This window comes from Lycorma delicatula, chromosome 4, assembly GCF_047948215.1.
Source record: "Lycorma delicatula isolate Av1 chromosome 4, ASM4794821v1, whole genome shotgun sequence".
NCBI lineage: Eukaryota > Metazoa > Arthropoda > Insecta > Hemiptera > Fulgoridae > Lycorma > Lycorma delicatula.
The window spans coordinates 28,562,930-28,585,577 of NC_134458.1; the positions used below are offsets into that span (position 1 = coordinate 28,562,930).

The 22,648-nt window shown below is 34.2% G+C and overlaps 1 protein-coding gene across 1 annotated transcript in view; it reads left to right on the forward strand.

Annotated features, from left to right (window-relative positions):
- The first annotated feature begins 3,287 nt into the window (after positions 1-3,287).
- The window catches only part of LOC142322823 (ras-like protein family member 10B), a 647,348-nt gene continuing 627,987 nt past the window's right edge, over positions 3,288-22,648 (forward strand). Inside the window, exon 1 of the mRNA XM_075361895.1 lies at positions 3,288-3,401. Within this exon, the coding sequence (XP_075218010.1) occupies positions 3,353-3,401 (49 nt within the window). The 5' untranslated portion in view covers positions 3,288-3,352. The remainder of the gene's footprint in view (positions 3,402-22,648) is intronic.

The following is a 22,648-nucleotide window of genomic DNA, read 5'->3' on the forward strand; positions in this document are numbered from 1 at the left end:
TGTACTAGTTTCAGAATTTGTACAACCTAAATTAACGAACCGGGTACGCTCCGACACGATGATTCAGGAGCAACTGACAAAACAAAGCAAACACACAGCAGGCAACAGCGCCTAAATAATACGAGTACATAACAATATTAAATAAAATTATATACAGCCTAAATTAGTAGTTACCACACCGAACTAACGAAGATGGACCACTCAAGGAGTACGCTGCAATTTTAATTCACCAGACCCTCCACTCTTGTTTTCTGCGCTGACACCGTTCTAATGTAGGTAGCGGCGGCAGTCAACGCCTCCACCTCTGAGCATAAACCCGCAGATATTATCGGGGTTTATGAGTCCTACCTCCGCCACTAACTTCCTTCCGACCTTCCGCCGCCCACTCCCACCTCGAACACTCGAAGATAATGTGTTCGGCAGAATTTGCCGCCGCCGCGCAATAAACACATGCAGGGGTGTTCCTTTTTCCTATTTTAGAAGGATATGCGTTGTTACACCCGTGCCCCGTGAATAATTGAGTGAGATAGAAGTCAAGCTCTCCCACCCTCCTGCTCACCCAATCCTTCACAACCGATATCAGACGCCTAGTCCAGTCCTTTAAGAATACCCTCCCACATCCTTTGCCAGCTCACAAACTCTGTCTGGCTAAATTGCGTTCCACGCCTTCTTTCCTCTCCCTTCTCTTCTTCGCAAGCAACTCTAGAGGAGGAATTCCGGCAAGAACCATTGCCGCCTCGTAAGATACTGTACGGTATGCTGATGTTACGCCAAGGGCCATCCTCCTCCGCATTCTTTCCAGCGTGCCCTTACCCCTGGCGATCTTCAATCCAGCGTCCCACACTGACGCCCCGTACAGTATAATCGAGTCGACTACTGTAGCCAGCAGCTGCCTTTTTTATTGCCGCGGCCCTCCTACGTTAGCCATGATGCGACAGATAGCTGAGGCCGTTCTCTGCTTTCTATCTCAGATGTACCTGGAAGGTCAGTCTCTTGTCTAACCAGACCCCCAGGTACTTCACCTCAGGCGCTGGCACTATGACTTCTTCCCCCACAGGGAAAACAATCTCTGCGAGCCTCCTTTTTCCAGCAAATACAATGGCCTGCGTTTTCTCAACCGCCACCAGTCGGCCGCTGGTCTCAAACCAGGCCATTATTCTGCTGACCGCATTGTTTGTTACAGACATCAACTCGTCTTCCGTCCTTGCAACCACTAAGAGGGTGAGGTCGTCGGCATACGCGATTGTTTATGCCCCCTGGGGCATCTCTAGTCGGAGTACTGGGTCGTAGCCTAAATTCCATAAGAATATCAATAACGCTAGAGCAACGGTAACATATATATGGACATCGATCGGGGTTCAAGGGAATGGTTTATAGTTCATTCGGATAGTTTCGCGACACAACTCTGGGATGTCGGTTTCTACACTTGTGGAAATATTTTTTGAGACAGAATCTTTGGATGACATTAGCTAACAACAGTGAGAATTTGATCTTTTTCAGAATAGAGGTGTTTTTTCTTGAATGTAGATCGTCGTTTCAAACCCCCTCCTCCAGTTCTTTTCTAAATCCGATCTTCCCGGTTTTGGGTTTTTGTAGAAATACGAGCGACCCGGCTAGATTACGCTGAAGATGCAAGTGCATCAGATTAAAAGAGAAAACCGGGCCTCTAAATTCTAAATAAAGTAATAAATACGCACAATTAATAAATTTTATAATTTTACATAATTTTTTTGTCAGATATTATTAAAAACTGACAGAGCTTTGTTCGCTTTTCTCCTCGGCCAAACAAATCAAAGATCATAGTCGGCTTTGTTTCACGTGCAGCAGATTATCGCGATACAAAAACATAAAATATTTGTACGTCAAAAATTAATGATTTAATTAATGATTAAGTAGTAATTTCCTACATAGTTTAAAGTAGCTATTTTCGGTGGAGACGCACGTAACAGACCGAGATAAAATAAATATTCTAACGATGTTGATAAGACACTTTTAAATTGAAAAGGAAATAAATCGGTATCAGTTGATTAACTGCGATTAAATAATAATGAAAAGAAAAAAAAACGAGTTAATAAGAGTAAGCGGTAAACACCGATTGCAATAATGTGTTACATACGGCAGTTTTTTTACCTCATTATAATAAAACATGCATTGTAAAACCAAAAAATATTTTCAATAAGTACAGAAAGTATGTATCATTAATTATTATATCTTTAATTTAGGGATTAAAATAAGGTTAATTACAATTTTCAATGATTTATTTGTCCGGGAGGAGAATTTACGAAGCGATTCCGTAATCATACCCGCATAATTTTCAAACCGGATGTTTCTTCAATTTTTAATCGCAGAGGATATTAAAACGTTAGGACGTATTAAATTGCGGATAAACAAGTTTTTACTGTTTTATACTATACAAGCTAGGAAATCGTAATTGAAAACTTAAATCGTAATAAAAAACGATCTAATTTGAAAGATAAAAATATACTGTTAACACTTCTTTGTAGCTTTTATAAATTTGGTATGTATTCGTAAGCTTAATTATACTGCAAGTATTACTTTACTATTATCATAAAGATCGGTTAAATTAGGTCGTAAAAGTTAATATAGTTTTAATTTAGCGATGAATTAAAACTTATCTGAAATTAATTCGTAATATCTAAATTTCATAAAACCTACAGTTACAAGGGCGTAACAATATATAAAATAATAAAATCTAGTAACAGTTCATGTACCTCGCAAACAAAGTAAAATTAATTTTGCAATAATTGCAATGTAATTATTACAGTGGGCAATATACATATTCTAATAAAGTAATAAGAAAGTTGTTATCGGTAACATTTTTGCTTAACTCGTTCAAAGTAGACGAGATTATAAAACATTTTTTTTTTAATAATATAAACGAGATTAAACTGTAATGTTTTAAATGTAATAAAACAGATTTTATGTTCTAAATAAAATATATTTATATTTAAAATGGATAAACCTAAAAAAATGCATATTAAAATTTTACTTACTTTTTAAGACAACAGAGTTTAAATGTAATTACTCATGTTTAAATAAATATGTTAATAATACGGATTAACAGAAGGCTGTTCGTGTAAGAAACGGGAAAGAAAAACAGTTATGCAGCATTGTACGCCGTGCACACAAACTACAGAGTTACAGACGGCTTCTATTGCGATATCATTACCACTACTAATCGTTACGATAGGCGATTGAAAACTAACTGATCACGAAGAGGAAGGGGAATGGTGGGACGTCCCTTCAACGCGCTATCATCTTACGCCATCATTACGTACTATCGATACTCCCAGATAAACAACGTGATTACACTGATACAAGCGGTTTGTGGATGATGTGTGTTTGTGCTATAGTCAGCCTATCCGCCACTAACGTATATGGTAAGTAAAATATTATACTTTTTATTTAAGTGTATAAAATATATTTGTTTCATTTTCGATGTGTACCTGTTTATACTGATTCAGTACAAATTATAGCTTAAATGTGTGTGACGTTCTTAACAAATTACGACATCTACCGCCTTTTTCATCCGCTAGTACTTTAGTCGCATGCGTCATTCAAAACCTGTTTTCACCCTTCTTCCCTATTCACTTATACTTTTTATGTTGTTTTTTATTTTTAATTTTACTTTAAAAATTAAAGAATTCAAGCTTCCATCGCTTTCTTTACTTATAACTTTTCGCTAATCGCTTTCTTTACTATCCTCATTAGGTTACCAGAGTATAACTTAATGAGGTTCGTTACGTTACAACTCCTCTATTATTTCTTCTGTTACATGGAATATTTTATAAGTTTTCCTTTTTCACTGTGAATAGGTAAGAGAAAATTTGGCTTTCGGTCAAAAAATGGTCTTAATAATTTATCTTGTTTTTGACGTTTTGAGTCTGAATTCGAACAATATTTTAACGGAAGATCTCAGATCTAAATTTTGAGCGAACTTATTTGTGTTAGAATTTATCTGTTTCGCTTTAGTTCCTTAGCAACGATCTGATGTATGTTCATATTATAAAATCATTCGTGTGTTAGAAATTATTTAGGTTATGTGTTTAAATAATTGAATATAGCGGTGGGGATGTTATTCAGTTGCACATTGTCTCGAAGGTATTGGGACTTTTGAAAATTTGTCCTACCGTAAACAAGTATTTAATAAAAATAATTATTATCGCAAAATTTTATCGGTTGTTTTGATTTATCATACGAATTTTGTGTAATTTACAGTTAGTTTGAGATAAAAATATCTGTCCAACTATTCAGAGCTGGAAAATTCCTATTTCATAGTTTCATTAAATTAATTCTTTTTAGGATAAACCTTTGAAAAGCTGACTGAAATATTTATAGTTCGTACCGCTTTAAGTAATGGTTATTTAAAAATATTACCCAGGAAAATTTAAATCCGATATTGTTGATGGGAACGCCGGTAGACTGGAAATTCAAATATAAAACTTCTTCAAATTGATAAATAATATTTTCTTAATATCTCATTAGTATTAGCATTTTGTAACATCGAATTAATATTATTATTAAATTTTTCTTAATATACGATGAGAGTTTAGTACTGGATTCAAATAATAAGGCGGTTGACCGAGATATTCATCTATTCATCTATTCGTTAATTTTGTTTTTTTTTGTTTTTTTTTTTAAATAAAAAATGTTTATGTAAAACATACGTATTATGTCAGAATACTACGTGATTGCTTCAATTTATCGTATCAAATGTAATATATTTTTGACTTTTCCAACGAATTTTTAGTTTTTAAAATTAGGTTTAGTTAAGTCTGGTTGGTGGGGAGAAAACTGCTAACCGACAGCAGTTTTTTTTTCATAGAATCATTAAATTTTATTTGAGAAAAAATTATTGAAAAACTGGTACAAAATTCATTTTCCGTTATAAAACAACGGGAGAAAAATTAAATTCTGCCATATACACATTTTTAAAAACCAGAAACAGCGAAAGAAATATAAATCAGAATATCTAATTTCATTCTGGCCAGTAGATTTCTGCAGCACGTGACATTTTACGGTACATGTAATTCTATTTCAAATTATTAAATAATGTTTAAAGTCTTATTAGCTTCCAGTTTTTTTTAGGTTATGCGAAATTAGTGTTAAGTTTTACTAATTACATATTTTTTACATAAAAAATGTTAATTTTTGTCAAAACGTTAAGTATATTTTACAGTTTATCAGACCGTATAATTTTCATTAGGATTCTTCTAATAAATAGATTATTTGCGATACATAATACATCATCACGATGGGATTAAGTCGCAAATATCTTCTTAGATATTAGGGCCCAATTCCATGTGTCTCGTACGGGTTCATTAATTTCATTCTTTACAATAATTTTTTCAAATTCATCTGATAATAATTTTCAAAAGACTTTTTTATTTATTTTTTTTCTTCTTTTTTTTTGCCCTACATCCCCGAGTCGGACTTCCAATTAAGTATACTCGACTCGGGGACGAGTCCTTTCCGAATCTTTTAATTGGCTGCCTCTAATCTCCAACGTAAGAACCAGGCCCAGCTATGCCGTTACCAGCCCCCCGCCGGAGATCGGGTATCAGTCTTTCCTTTTGCCAGCCCCAAACCGACGGCGCAGGAGCCGAAGCCGCCAAAGCGTATCCGGGAACCCACACCGCCGGCCGGGTCTCGATCTTTTCATTCATTCGCACCTAACGGACCCCAGGAGTCCCCGCTCCATCACGGGAAACCACACACCAGGGCATGTGAGCCCTCAGGAACGGGGCTGTCCGCCCAGCCCTACTATAACCTACACCCCTCAGTATCCCAGTCGTCTTGCCTCATCTTCTATTATTCTGATAACTGTTCTTGTAAATATTGCAAAATTATTCCAGTTTCCGGACATAGCCAAGAGCCACTCCCAGATCTGCTCCGGTTGGGTATGCATCAGTCCTGCATTTATTCGTTGTTCCTCCCATCGTCTGCACTCAAAAATAGTGTGTTCGGCATCGTCAACCGCATCGCAGTAACAACAGATTGGTGACTCTCTCCTGCCAAACCTATGCAAGTATTGTTCAAACGCACCATGTCCCGACATGAGTTGCGTTGTGTGGTAATCTAATTCACCATGAGAGCGATCTAGCCAAGCATCCAGGTCCGGGATAATTCTTCTTGTCCATGCGGCCACTGCTGAACCTACCCATGCCACTTTCCATTGTTCTCGTATAATAGAACTGGCCTCATCTTTGGCTACACCGAACGCCCTTAGTTTTCGTCCTTTAATCTGCAATTCTATCGGGGGCACCGAAGAAAGCACGCACAGTGCATCATACGATAACGTTCGGTACCCCGAAACTACCCCCAGAAGCGACTTCCTATGACTGCTAGTTAGTTTTCTTCTGTTGCGCTGGACATTAACCGCATCGGCCCATATCGGGGCGGCGTACAACAGAGACGTTATCGCCCAGGTGATAAGTCGCCTCTTCGACGCACGTGGAATTCCTTGTCCCGCAAAGAGACCTCGCATGGCACGGATTGTTGTTTCCACTCTGTCGCAGATCATGGCCACATGACTGGAGTATTTGAGGTGTTTATCCAGTAACACCCCTAGATATTTAGCCCTTTCCACCTCGACAATGCCTCTCCTCTCAGGCGCAGATTTAATCTTCTGAGTATCCTCCTACCAGTGAAGAGGATACGCTTGCATTTGGAAGGAGAGACCTCCAAACTGTAATTGACGAGCCATTCATTCACTATTTCTAAGGTAATATTCCCCTTGTCCTCCACTTCATCTAAGGTACTGGCCTCCACTAGCAGCGAGATGTCGTCCGCGTATCCTACGACATTCATCCCCGGCGGGAATTGAAGTCGGAAAATTTCATCATTGAAGATGTTCCAAAGTAGGGGTCCGAGTACAGACCCCTGCGGGACTCCACCGAAGATCTGATGACTTACGACACCATCCACCGTATTGATTTCAGTTCGTCTCTCGGATAGATAACTGGCTACTTGCGTCACTATGTACTCGCTTATATTTTTTCTTTGAAGTGCCCTCAATATAGCTGGCCAAGGTACCGAACCGAAAGCGTTCCTTATATCCAGGAGTATCATTAGCGGGATACGCCTGGTTCTCCAAGTCCCAGCCCTCACCGTAGCAGCCCATGAAATGACTTTGTTGATGGCGTTAATAGTTGACCGCCCCCGCCTAAAGCCAAACTGATTCTCATGGAGGAGGTTGTTGTTTTCCAGCTCCTCAATTAGTCTATTAGCGATGAGCCTCTCCACGACTTTTCCCATATTATTAATGAGATTTATAGGGCGATATTCGAGAGCCCCTGGAACTGACTGTTGTTTGGGCAGGAAAACAGTTCTTGACGCTTTCCAGCAAGCAGGAAAAAAGCAATGCTGGACCCCATAACTCGCAATTTCTGTCATCTCCCACGGGATGACGGACATCAGACCCTTTATGACTGCAGCTAGCACACCATCGGGTGCTGGACTCTTTTTATTTTTTAGACTTTTAACCGCAGTTGCCACTTCATCCTGGGTGAACCTGCCGCGTTCACCAGGTATTAGCTCCGTGACGCCTGTATCAACCCGCGGGAAAAGCGCTTCCATGTGTCGTGTAGCTTCTATCTTATTAAGGACGGGCAACCGTCTTCCCAGTCTCTTCATGACTACCTGGTACGCCCGTCACCAGGGGTCAGCATCTAGTTCACTGCATAGCTCCCTCCACTTCTGCCTTTTTGCATGCTTAATCATGAAGTTTAACTGTTTTCTTGCTGCTCAGTATTGTGTAATCGCCGTGTTCAGGTCTCGATCAGTTCCGTATGCTCTCGTTCTAAGTCTCTGCACGCGCCTCTTCATGGATTGCAGAAACCTGCGTTGATCCGCAATATCGGAACAGCACCAATAGACAGGGTGATGTCTGGTAGCTCTTTCGGGGAGCCTGGCCAGCTCAGTAATAATGATCTGTTGTAATGTATCTGGCGTGACCGGTCTTAGATTCCGTTATTTTTGTAGCAACTTTGCGAACAATGGTCTCTACTTGACGTTCCGAAAGTCTAAAGCATAGATGTTGATTTCTAATATGAGTCTCAGTATCAAGGATTTCAACAGAAACAGCCAAATGATCACTTGCAATCTCGACTTGCAAAACCTGCATGCTCACCATGTCTGGTGGAAATCTACCGTCGATCAATACCAGATCCAGGATAGAGGAATGCCCGCGAGCGTAGAAAGTGAGCGACCCATCATTGATGCACACAAGCCCAGTAGTTCCTAGTAGTTCTTCTAGCGCTAGTCCTCTGTTGTTCGAGGAACCAGCCCCAGCCGCTACGGTACGGCAATTGAAATCACCCACAACAATTGTCCTCTTTGGGGCGTTTCATGACCATCCTCTGCAGTCCGAGTAGTCTGGCTTCGTACTCCGCCAGCGTCACATTCGGGCTTATATAGACCCCAAACAATATATAGCTACAGAGTTCTATCGCAACGACTCCTTCAGTCCTCAACTATAAGGTATAGTCCCAGTTTCCAGTAATTTTCTTGATAGCCACATCCCCAGCGGTATCTGGCACCCATCAAAACCCAGCCGCAGAGTATACGTTAGGCTCAGTGGCAACAACAAAGTTGTACTCTCCAGTATTAGCTGTCTCCTCCACCAAGTCATGGGATAGGAGGCTTCGATGGTTATTGATTAGTAAGACTTAAGGCATCGCGCTTCATTCCGAATTCAGTGCCCCCGGTGCGGTGGTTTAGGCTATAGCAATCAAGACATCTGGATGCCTCTCTGCATTCCCGGATACGGTGTCCAGCGCTACCGCAGTTATAAGAGAGATTGGTTCTGTCCGGGCCCTTATAGTCTCTGCTACTATGTCCGGTGCCCCAACAACGGTAGCAGCGCTCTCCTTCTACACGAATATAGGTCCTACAATGGACCCAGCCAACTCGTAGTCTTGATGCCACCAGCTTTGTGGCGCCTCTGTGTCGTGATGACGGTGGCGTTTTTAGTGTCACCATATGCTTTCCTGAAGGAGGTGACCTGGAATTTCTCCCCCGCGCCGACAACTCTAGAAACCGCTTCTCAGTCCTTCTGTCAGCCCTAGAACTTAGGTCCACCCGAAGTTCTGCGACCGATCTCTCAGAAGAGTGGTGAGTTCTCCTGCCTTCTGCGGCCCTTTTATCCTCACCTCTAGTTCTTCATTTCGGCCTTTCCGGAGGGAAAGGACCTCGCCTGCCTCTTCCTGGGTGACTTTGTTTTTCATTGTTCTTAACAGGTCGGCATAAGTCTTTCCCTCAGCCTTAATAACGATAGTCTTGCTATCAGTTACCGGTGATGTGCCCCTTCTGGTTGAAGCCGATCTTGAGCGAGCCCAAACCGATTCCCCCAATCTGGGCAGGACCATCTTCGGGAGCTCCTTATCTTTTCTGGTCAGATATATTATCAATTTCCTTATCGTTGTACCCGCGGGTCCCGGTGGAAGCACGAAGACCGGAGCCCTAGTTTTCACCACGACTCGTTTCAACGCCCTAAGGAGAGTGGCGGCTGTAGCGCGGTCTCCTGCCGATGAGTCGTAAAGGACCGTGTATCTAGTCCAATTAGTAGAAACATTATCTTCGTCTAGAATGGTGGTATTGTCTATGCTGATTGACCCCCGGTTTAGCGTTAGCATATTTGCCGCTAGCAGCACTAGGTCTCATTTGCTTGTTCAAGTCTACAAAATTACATCTGTCAGAGCTATCAGACTGAGGGTCAACGGAAGTCACTCTATTCATGGCCCATGTGGACCAGCGACCAGGCAATCTATCGATTAATTGTTCGTCGGTCAGTTCGGATTCAAGAATGTCCGTCAGTTCTTCTGCCCTGGAGTGTTCGGTTTGTGTCCCCTGTGATTTAATATCCACGTCAGCCATTGCGTCATTAAGATGCTGAAAAGACTTATATATCTCCGTCAGCTCCCTCTCGTGGACCTTTTGATGAGTCACCATAGACTTGCCCAGATTTTGTCTAAATGTTATAAGGGCATGGCCCAGCCTATAAATGAGATCCCACAATGTAGGGGTAGTCTCTTCTTCCTCGGAGGAACCGGCTGTAATTCGTTTAGTCCCTTTGTGATCCGATGCCTTCCATCCTTTCTTCTCTGGGGGGCCAGAAAGCCCGGAAAAAATTAATTCCATCCCCTCCTCCATAGGGAAGGAATTAAAAAAATCACCAGTATTTTTATTGAACTCTCGGCTCAATTCCAAGTCAGTAGATACCCCACTCGGGGGTGATAGTGGGGGTTCGGGTACGGGGGACGGGTTTTTTTTAGGGGGGGTCGGAAAATGTATGATCCCGAATCTGTCCTCAGAAAAATTCAGGTGGGCGGTGGGTAGGGGGTGGGGGTCGAATATGTATCCGACCAAAAGTGCCTCCCCAAAAATTGTGGTGGGGTAGGGGGGTCTATGGAAGGTATTGGTCTCACATTTACGTGCATTAAGACACTCATAAGGACAATATTACATTCGACTAAGAATGCAACGTTTTCAGTATAAGTTTTGAATGGCTTTGAACAGGAATTTCGGTCACGTTTGATTGAATTTTTTTACTCGCTTTTTTAAAATGTATTCTGTGAAAACATTAACAAATTCTAGTGGAAAAAATTAATGGGTTAAGTATTAAAAAAAAGTATGTGTTGCCTACTTAAGTAATATTGAACCGAGGCATCGGAGTCCCATCAGTTTAAGAAAATTGTTGTTTCGAAAGAAAACCTTTTAGAGAAATTGTATTTTTTTGTGATAATTAATGAAAGTCCTTCATCAGTTCTTTACATCACTTGTATTTTGATCGATCTTAAAAATTCCACAAATTTTGTTCAAAAGTGATAAAGCAGAATTGATGGGTTTAAAGTCAGGAATGGTGGTTTAGGAAATATAATACCATTTTATGTTCGGATTGTGGATATAAATTACTCAGGTCAGCATTTATGGAATACAAGTCACCAACGAAATACGTGTCTGCTTCAGAACTTAGTGTCGTTATCGTTGTCAAGCTTATCTACTTCAATGAAAAATAAAGGCACATTTATTGTTATTATTTTATTTATATACGACATCAGACATATATATATATATATATATATATTAAAGATGAAATAACTAAATTAATGGATTTATACAGAGCATTATACCATTAATGATATAAAATATATTAACTCTCATTGTAATTATCCTAAAGTAAATTTTATTTTGGATTAAAACAATAGATTTTGTATAAAAATAATTTTTAGTTTTCAGTATGAAACGATGATACTTTTTCGTTTTACGCTCCCTAATTTTTTCGCATTTTTTCACATAAAAATTATTTAATATAGCATGTTTTATAATAATTTATGAATAAAACATTAGAAAAAACATACTACCATGCTGTTTTATACTGGTCATTTTAAGCATTCCCCATATTAACATATTTTACACATTAAAAATATAAGCATTATTGCTTATATATATATAAATTATAAATATAATCAACCAAACTTAACGTACACTCGCTAACCTCGGCTAATTAACAGTAATGTTTTGATCATTTAATTATAAATAATTGGAATAATTGCTGAATTTATTATTTAAATAATCAAAACATTACTGTTAATTAGTCAAGGTTAGCGAGCGTAGGTAAGGTTTGGTTAGATTATATTTATAATTTCTCTACAAATACCTCGAAGTACCCCCTTTCTCTAATGTTTTATTCATAAATTATTATAAAACATACTATGTTAAGCTGTTTTTATGTGAAATATGCGAAAAGGTTGGGACGAAAAACGAAAAGGTACCGGAACGATTTGAAAACAGTGGTATGGTACTTACGTATTTTGATATACGTACGATTTGCCAGTACACGAAGTCAACACAACCTAAACAGCAGCTGCAGCTGCGGTGGCGTTAATACGTAAGTACCCAGTGGTATTAATTTATTTATTTAATTGCCACACAAAATCGCCTGTTTGAAAATTCTCAACGGTAGTTGACTTATGAGATAGTAAATTTGAAAAAAAAATATGATGTAAAGTATTGTATATAATAAAAAATATAATAAAGGATAGCACAAAAATTACTAAATGTTTAACCTCAACCCACCGGGTTGGTCTAGTGGTTAACGCGTCTTCCCAAATCAGCTGATTTGGAAAGTCGAGAGTTACAGCGTTCAAGTCTTAGTAAAGCCAGTTATTTTTACATGGATTTGAATACTAGATCGTGAATACCGGTGTTCTTTGGTGGTTGGATTTCAATTAACCACACATCTCAGGAATGGTCGAACTGAGAATGTACAAGACTACACTTCATTTACACTCATACACATCATCCTCATTCATCCTCTAAAGAATTATCTAAACGGTAGTTACCGGAGGCTAAACAGGGAAAAAAATGTTTAACCTCAAACCAGAAATAAATACGGTTGGGAATGAAATATCAAAACTAACTAGTGTTTACTAAAGTCCTCGACAACTCTTAATGTTATTAAAAAAAAAAAAAAAAAATGAATACATGGAAGGAATAGTTGCAATTTTTAAATGAGATAAGTTTACTTTAAAGTTAAGTAACTTTTATTTTTTATACGATACTATTTATTTATGATGACGTTATAAGGATGAAAATCGATTTTTTAAAAAAATATTTTGAATTATGCATTATAATTCCATTAAAAATTTGAGTACGTTTAATTTTATCAAACATTCTCCGCATAAGTTTCTGAATCAATTATAATTATCGTGATCTTTTATGTTATGAATGAATACTTTTTTGTAAACCGTATTTCCCTCCCCAAAAGAATTGCAGCAGCCAACTACGTAGGCGTAATACAATACGTTCCTGTCCACAATTCACAATAACACCTTTATTATAACGAAATGTGAGGGATTTAGTCGTTTTATTATTTCAGCTACGCACCACCAGCAGGCCGTAAATATCACGGTATCGGTGATATTTGGATTGACAATTTAGATAAAATTTTGACGATATTACTATTCCGATTTCCCGTTACCGAAGTTACTGCAGTAACTACTAATAAATAACGAATTTGTTATTTCGTTAGTTTTCAAGATAAAAATATGGGCTTCAGATCGTCGTTTGGCGCTAGTAGATATAGCTTTTGCAGACAGATATATAAAGAATTATAAATATTAATTTATCTAAGTGTGTCCAAATGTGCAATTTTTGTTAAAAATAATAATCTTGGTTTTAAATATATATATATATATATATATATATATATATATATATATATATATATATTCATTATCATACCACATAAAAGAATTGCTTTCGTGTAAAATAATACATATCTTGGGTTACTCGAAAGGGCTTATATTATTCTTCCGTAGCCATTTTTAATAAACTAACTGAACCATTTGAAAAATCTTTCCTTTTATCTATTTAAAATTACAATAAAAAGTTTTCTTTTACAGAAGCGGTATTAATCCATCAATGAATTTTTAAAAATACTGATTAAAAAACTTTGAATTTTTTGTATTCCGTTCAGTGTGTGCTCAAATAACTTTCATTAACGCATATTGAATTGTGAATTATTTTGTAATCATTTTTCATATTTATTGTCTTCATATATTCATTTTAACGTTATTTTATGTGCATTTTAAACAGTTAATATGGACTTTAATCACTTCTATTTTTTATTTTATTATTAGTTGAATATTTTCTGATGCTATGATCCGTGGCTTTATCGCCGTTTCCCTTGAGGCCGTTTCCATTCATGCAAATGCTAGGAGTATTTTTTTATTTATTTATGCCATAGCATGTCTACCTATTCCTGACGCGATTTATATAATTTATTATTATCTACCGCTTGGAATTAATGATTTATTTATTTATTATTGTTAAACATTTCAATGCGGTCTCTGATATATCACGGTGTAGTGAAGTAAAAATTCAGAGCCCTTTGCGTATTTTATTATTTCAAATATCGTTAGAAGCACTTTATATGTGATAAGGATGAAATTTCAACTGTTTTCTAAATTCTTATCCGTCTGTCTACTTAAAATAGCTAAGAGTATGCGAAAGAATTTTTTGTAAAGAGTATAGGTAAAGGAACTAAGTAAAAAATTCTATTGTTAGACAATCATATAGCAGTTACGACGGAGTTACTAAAAATAAGCGAGAAATACAATCAGGAAAATATATGAAAAACCGAAACCATATGAAACAGTAAAAAGCATTTATAACCGGTAAAACAAAAACTGATAACTAGCAAACAAATCAATCTCGTTACGAATAGCTCAAACGGAAGGCAAAAGAGTAGCGTACATCAGTTATATAATAATAATAACAATATATATATATATCATCCAAAATTTGCACTTGGACTGACAATATAACTTAATACTTTTTTTATAAGTCGGTCCAGATGGGCAGGTTCGGGTGATAGTGACTGTACTGCAAATTAATAACCTTTTCTTTCTGCTTGAACAATAGTAAAATTGAGAAATTATTATTTCTCATCGAATACACATACACACACACACACATATATATATATATATACAGCCTTTTATTTTAGTTTTTTTTTGTAATTCCTGAGTTCTTTATAAACCTCTGATGGCGAAGTAATGTGTTTTGTTCTTTAATTCTGATAAAGGTTCTTGTGATTACTCTACAACGAATAATTTGACATAGATAATTCTTTGTATTGTAATGTATGCATTTTTCTTCAGCTTGGAATAAAATCTGTAGTATGTATTTCAGTAAAACTTGCAAAGCGCCTAAGTATTTTTTATTAAACGACAGCTAATCTTAACCGTTATTTCTTAAAATCTACAACTGTAAAACTGAATGTTACTCTGCTATTTCGAACCTAAGCCGCATATTCTTTTCTACAAGTTTTCGTTTCAAATCTGATGTTATTTCAAACTTTTGTTACATATCGCCTAAGTTTGAAAGTAGGCATTTTTTTTTATATTTCCAATTTCCCGTTACGCTTGTAATTTTTTTATATCCTACTGGCTTGATACCGTATTCCTTTCCGACTCTACTTTATCGGTAATTATATACGTTTCTAATCTTTGTGATGCTTTTATATAAGGTAACACAGAATTTAAAAGAAACGGTATTATGCTTACCCAGGAAGCTTAAAACTGCCCATAAGTTAAATAAATGAAGTAGTAGCGCATCGTAGGCAAGATATGAAGAAAAAATTAATATATAAAAAGTAACTATCTCCGCCTTTTCTAACTCAAAGAAGGTGAAATATCCTGAAATAGGTGGTAGTATTTGTTATACTTAAAAAAATTACAAAATAGTCCTGCATGTTACACGAGAAGGTATAATTTCAAAGGATTTAGAAAAGCCTTTAAAAGAAAAAGGTTTTTCATGACCGTCCAAAGTCTGTGTTTTCACAGATAAATACAGACAAAACTGCTGTATTATTCGATATTTCCTTACACAGTAAAGTCTAGAAGGGAAAGCAAATATTCATCAGAACTACTGTTTACGAAAAAAATGAACTAAAAATTTTTACTACTGACAGAAGAAATTGCAACTTTAACATCACTTCGATTATAAATAAAATGCCGAATGAATGTATTTACGTGACAAGACATGAATATATGCTTCAGAATTAATAAACAGATGTTTTGATTGCGTCTTAGAAAGACGCAATCTGGTTGGCTCGCAAAGAAATAAAATATGACGGTTTGCTTTACGCGGTCATATATCGTAGAAAAATGAATCTCATCGAGAAATAAGAATCGATATCTGGCGATACTATAAATACATGCGAATAAATAGTTACAGCTATTCGATCTGTATATTAAGCCGTTAAAATCCGCCGAAAACCAATGCGGGGTTTTATAAATTTATAAGATTTTATTTCGCCTGTTTTAAAGTGCATCGTTTATCATAAACTGTGGATATTTTTAATTATCGATGTTCAATTCACTATTTAATCTATTCTCTTTTAAATAGCTGTTTTCTCGATCGTTACTTACCATTAAATTTTTCGGATTTTATTTTCAAATAGATCAACGGTTTCTGAAGTCGCGATACGTCTTAAAATCAATCGAATAGTAAATTTAAAGTAATAGGTATTAATATTTGTTTCATAGCAGGAACTAATCCGCGATATGAAGGTAAATAATAATTTTAAAAACTTAGTACGATCACATTTCATTACTCGAGATCTAAATACTTCTTAGAGGCAGAAACGACAAGGAACGTACAACTGGGTCTTTGTTTTATGATTTTACTATTATAAAGTTCTTGATTTCAGAAATACCGCAACAATTAGCATATTAAACGAACGTTGCCGGTTATATAAATTTCCGGCCTGTGTAATGACAATTATAATCCAGAAAAACTTATTTTTACCTCTATATGTAAGTAAAAATACTGTAATAAACATCTACGGTAGCGTAACCAAAAAATCCGGATGAAATATCGGATTATATATTATGAGAAAATCTCCTCTACAGAAGGCTCTTAAGTGACAAATGGTTTTTTTAATATTCTCTTCTTCAGGACGTATTTCATATGGAAACAGGCAACTGTGAAATTCTGTAAAATTAAAAATAAAGCATCCATCTTCAAACATTGAAGATTTTTATTTTATATATATATAAATATTATTATTATTATATAAATAAATGTATATATATATATATATATTTTCTTTTATTGTACTGAAATTAACAGTTTTTCTAAAAGATGTGATACGATGATAGGAATAGTTTTCAATCCTTATCGATTTGGGAGTAATAAACTAAAGGTCTTCTTTAGAAATGAGGTTTTGTTGGAGTAAAATCATTATTATTTAGTATTTACTACATTTTTACAAAATCTTAATACAGATTAAAGTATAGTTGAAGGTTTGAGAAATCAACTGGGAAGAATATTTCATTATTTTTCTTTAGAAAAAGTAAATAATTAAAATTTAAAAATAAAAATGGTGTTAAAATTTATCGTTATAGAAACTTAAAATTGTAGCTCTATATAAATACCGGAGGAATCATTATCTTATCTTTTTTAAACCGTAACAAACCTTAGCGATATTGACAGTATGTAATATGTATTAAGTACAATAACGTTGTAATTAAGTATTTACATTCTGATAGTACTTTTTCTTGACTTTTTTGCGAGTAAGGAAGGTCACCATCATCAAAGATTTTGCTTGCAGTAATAACGAAAATATTTAAATCTCTTGGTATGTCATTAACACTAGAATTTAAAAACGTACGCCCACCCACACATAACTTGTAATAGTATAGTACTATTATAATACTATTACAATGGTCCTGAAATTCTTCGTTTGCGAGTTACGGCAAGTGAAAGTTTTCGCTCGGATTTCAGGTACACCGGTGAAGTGATATTTTTAGGACCGAAATTTTTAGGACATTAAGTAGCTAGAGTAGTGACATATTATGGTATTTGACTTGAAAAATCTAATAAAATAGATCCCAGAACCGTATCTGCAGTAGCTTTTGAGAAATCTGGGGTTAAAATCAATAAATTGGGGTAAAAACACGGTTTTTTATGTTTGACCGTCAATAACTTTGTTAAATCGGTAATGAACATATAAAACTTTTAAACAAAACTGGTTGAGAATTTAATTCGGAACAAAATAGTGTAAGTTAAGAAGAATGAAACAAAGAAAAGTTAGAAAACTTAGAATTTTAATTAGAAGTAGCACTCTAGGACACTATGCCAAAGTGCACTATATTTACCGGTTTCTTATAAATGTTAAAAAATCAGCCCGCCAATTTCAACATATTTCTCGGCAGGCTTCTGTACTGAATTTTTTGCTCCTTTTAGTTCTTCAGACTGTCCTTAAGTTGCTTAGCCGCATCCATAATTCAGGCAATTAATTCCTCACTAGAATGTATTTTTGTTTTGTATAAACTATTTTTTATTCATCTCCAGACGCAATAATCTAAAGGTATAAGATTATTGTTTAATGATTTAAACTTTAAAAAAGGATTAAAAATAAAAATAGCAAAATCCGATTCTGAATGCTTTTATCCGACGCCGATAAAAACATGAAAATTGAAGAAGAGTGTTCGAAATATAACCGCCGCGAGTGATGAACAATATAAAATCTTGTTATCTCAATAATACTTTAAGTGAAAATATTTTTAAAAATGTCTGGTTGAACACCTACATGTTTTTTTTACATTCTTATTTCGTAGAAATTATAAATAGTATTTATACTAACGGTGTAAATCTTTAAAAACCATTAAGATCTTAAACGGAGTGACGTAGATTAAAAAATAGTTTCCGGTGGAGCATGTCTTTTTACCATTTTCGAGTGAACCGCAGATTAATAATAATAAATTATTTTTCCGGGAAAGTCATTCTGAATAATATTTTATCTCGTTTCCTTCCTTTGAAATCCAAGGTGAACGAAGATTTTAAATTTCGTAGTCTAATTATTAACTCTTTCTAATACTCAGACTTATTAAAATTCCCCTAATTTTCAAAAGACGATAATTCTTTGTCTTGATAAATGATGAGACGAGAAACGATATAATGAGATTACTACCGATCATGAGCTAAAATTTATTTCTGAAATACGGGAATATTTAGTATTTTTTAACTCTGAATCTTTCTACAATTTTTTTTTGAAATTTTTATTACCAAACGGATATCATATATATCATTCCGTTATAACAATTAAATAATCAAAATTCTGGATGGATAGATAGATATCGTCAAGTACTCGACTTTGAAAAATGTAACAGTTCGTTTAAAAATTCTTCTCCGTAAAAAGTAATCGTCGTAAACGGTCCCCTCGATGAAAATTAATATTTAAGCGTAGATTATAAATTACTGGGATCGACTCGGAAAAGTTCTTCTTTCGTGAAAACTTATTCCGGGTGATTCGTAGTAGTTATCTTATTTGTTTAGATTAGTTTCTTATGAATTATATTTTGTCGGTATGCTTTCTTAGCACAAATATTAAAGTACGATTAAAAATAAGATGGAAGACAAAACAAAATTAATAGATTTTTTTTGTATTCTTTATATACGCTAATATCTATTAAAATCTTTAGACAATATGCGTTAAAATAAAAAATTTGAAAATTGTTTTTTCTTAATATTAAATGGAAAGTAACAACTAAATAGCAGTGTTCTATCTGCGCTTACGTGTGTATCTTGTTTTATTTAACGTAGCCTAAGTGTGCGCGTATGTGTTTGTAAGCGAAGCGTACAAAGTATTATGTCGCCGAATGAATTGCTTTTCTCTTCGCTTTCAGTTTACTCTCATGAATTTTCCTGCCCGCCTTGAATTCCAATTTTTTAAAATTTGTTTCTTTTTTCTACAGTTGACCTCCTAAATAGACACATATAAAGTGATTTAGCGCACAGGGTTGTGAGATAATTTAAAAACTGAGGGGATAGATTGTTAAGTAAAAGGAGCGCGGGCGCCACTGCGCTTTTGTTTTCGTTTAAGCGCAGAGAGATGGGAAAGTGTTGAGACATGCGCCGCGCAACTTTTAGCCGCTTGCATTTACGACCGCTTCCACAGTATTCCTGTGTCCGGCAGTGAAGTCGATTGTTACCTTCGTCTTTGTGATCAGTCGTAATTTAGGATTCTTTGTTAAATCGATCTTTTTTAATAATTCGCTAAGAAACTAATAAATATTTCTTTTCGGCGTAATAGTTATTTGTTTTAATTGGTTAAATAATTAAGCAAACATTTTTATTTGAAAAGATAAAAAAAATTCCGTTACGTTACTTGGAGGTAAATAACAAATTTGAGTACATCTAAGTAACTGTATCTTCGTTTTATTAAGTTATCGTTACAAAAATTATTGTAACGTTATTGTCGTTATTGAAAATTGTACGTTAATATTCCCGGTCTTAATATTTAATATTTCGTTCAAATAATTTTACGTAAAACAAATTTATATTATTACTTACTTAACGACCTATTCGATAGAAGTACTCTTCGAACAGGTCAAACGTAATTTCTTAATTTCAATTATTTTATCTTCGGTTTAAAATATATATTTTGATACAAATATCTTATTATTATAGACGTAAAATATTATCTTTGTAAAGTAAAACTGGTCGAAAGGAATCAGTAATTAATAAAAGTTAAGTATTTTTAACGATACAGTTAGTTTACTTTTTAAAACAATTATCGCGTTAAAAGAAAAAGTGAAGTTCAAATTTGGGATTGTGGCGTCACGGAAAGATAATGAAGAAGAAAGGCTTGCCGAGGAGGCTGAAAGGAAATCTTACAAGGAATCCCGGAGAAATGTTCTTGGTAATCTTCTTCTACTAATATATTACAGATTATTATTAATAAATTATGTACATATTCTAATACGCATTTTGTAAAATTTTTTTGTTTTAATATTCTCTTTTATTTGAATACTCCCTTTTCTTAATTTAATACTAAATAAAATATATATTTTATATGTTTATTCTAACTTTCTAATGCAACGACTGTACTGCACAAGTCAGAAATTTTATATATTAAATTTTCAAATAATTTATTGCGTCATTTATTTAAAAGTTTCTTTTCTAGTTCTCTTAATTAAAATTAACAGATCGATTATACCGATATTAAGTTTTGGTGTTCGTTCATGAATTCAATAGACTATAAAATTTAATCGATTACTTCAAAATAATATAATTGTATCTCTTTTTCGTAAACAAAAAAAATCACTAAACTTTCGGAATAAATTATTTGTTAAATATTTCAGTTGATATGTATGTATGTTATCGTTTAATCTGGACCGCAATATTATTCTCAAATTTTCCTTAAAAGAAAATTAATTATTTTTGTCTTTTTATTAATTTTGTAAAAATTGTTGTTTCGATTCTAAGATTTTATGCAAATATTTATTATTTTATGTTAGTAAGACACATATATATTTTAATTTTATTGAAATTTTTCGGGTTTTTTTAGAAAATCCTTGAAAAAATCTTTATATATTTTAATTGTTAAAATACATAATTTTTTTTTAATACAGTATATTCATACAATGAAAGTTTTATAACTGGAAAAAGCGTTAGGGATCAACAGTTTTATTAAAATTAACTAAGATGTGTAGATTATTTCATACATTTATGATTATTCCCGTCAATTAAATTATTAAACTTTAATAAAAAAATCAAACAATTTTTGAGATATTGAAATGTTAAATTTAGATTATAGGAAAAAATCTAAAAATATTAATTATTCTGTGAAACTGCATATAAATAATTTTTTTTTTTTTTAGATCGGAACATAATTATACATGATCTGTCAATGTTAGAGTGTTTAGATTTGTTTCTCTGGAAGTAAAAAGGTATCCGCGTTTGCCCGGAAGGATTAAAGAAATCTTCTGACGAAGATTTCTTTAATCCTAAAAATAAATGAAAAAAATAGTAAAGGAAATACGTAAACGTTATATATAAATAAAATCATTACGGGTTTAAATAACAATTAGAAAGATGTTAATCGAATCGATAAAATATTTTCATATTTAAAAGATGCAGAAAAATGAGTTTTTTTCGTAATTGATTAATATTATGTTATTTAAAACCTCATCGATATGGATATTGTTTTCGTAAAAGAAATTCGCAAGTTCTTTTATATTGGTCTGTATTTGGAAATATGTTAAGGTTTCTCTCGGGCTAAATATCATGTTGTCTTACGCAAAAGTAGTTCTACTATAAGGTTTAATACGAACAAATGTGAATATAAAGTACGCATTTATATTTTGAATATAAATTTTTATCATGTTCTGAATTACCTAGTGCGTATCTCATTTAAAGAAATTTTTACCAGATTAACAAGTCGACCGCTGTGGAAAATCTTGCCGTACTACACTGTAAGCGTGAAGCACACCGTACTTTACCGATTCTATCTTATGTCCAAAAGTAGGATGTGTAATTTAGTTTAATTTTTGAACGGCAGGAATTCGTTTCACAATTTTTTTTCTGTTTTCTAGCAAGATTTTTATACAGTTATAACTCGTGCTTACGCCCGTGTAATTAGCGTTATGTAATTTTAATCTCGTCAAAAGTTATTTGAAACAGGAAAGTATGTAATTTATAAAGTGTTAAAGGGGTATGTAATTTATTAAAAATTGATATCTGAAGGCTTTGGTGGTCGACGTGTTAACGCGAAAAAAACATTTAATTTCTGAAATAAATTATATATTATTTCAGAAATATTGTTATATTTTGGAAACAAACGATTTTTTTTATTATTAGGTTTAGTATAATGAAGGTGTAATAATAAATAATAAAAAAAATAAAAATTTTTAATTAATTAAATGTCGCTTATTCTCACGAGTGACAAAAAATGATTTGAAAACTCAGTTTTGTATCCTGGAAAAAAAAATTATAGTTTATATAATAAGATTTTTTTATTAGATTATAAGAGAGGTACATCCTATAATTTTTTGCTTAAAAAAGTAATATACTTATTTTATTGTGGTAGTTTTGCTCTCGACTTAGACCTGATTAAATGTCAGGAATAATAAAATAATTTCTTCGTTTAGTATTATTATTATTATTATTATTAATGATTTTTTAAATGTAATATTAAACCGATATTCTTAATCTTATTTTATGTTTTTAAACCGTATAACATATTTTAGCTTCATTAAAGAAAGTTGTTCCTTTATACTATATTTTTTGTGTAATTTATTGCCTGGTGAAAACCCAAAATAAGAAGAATATC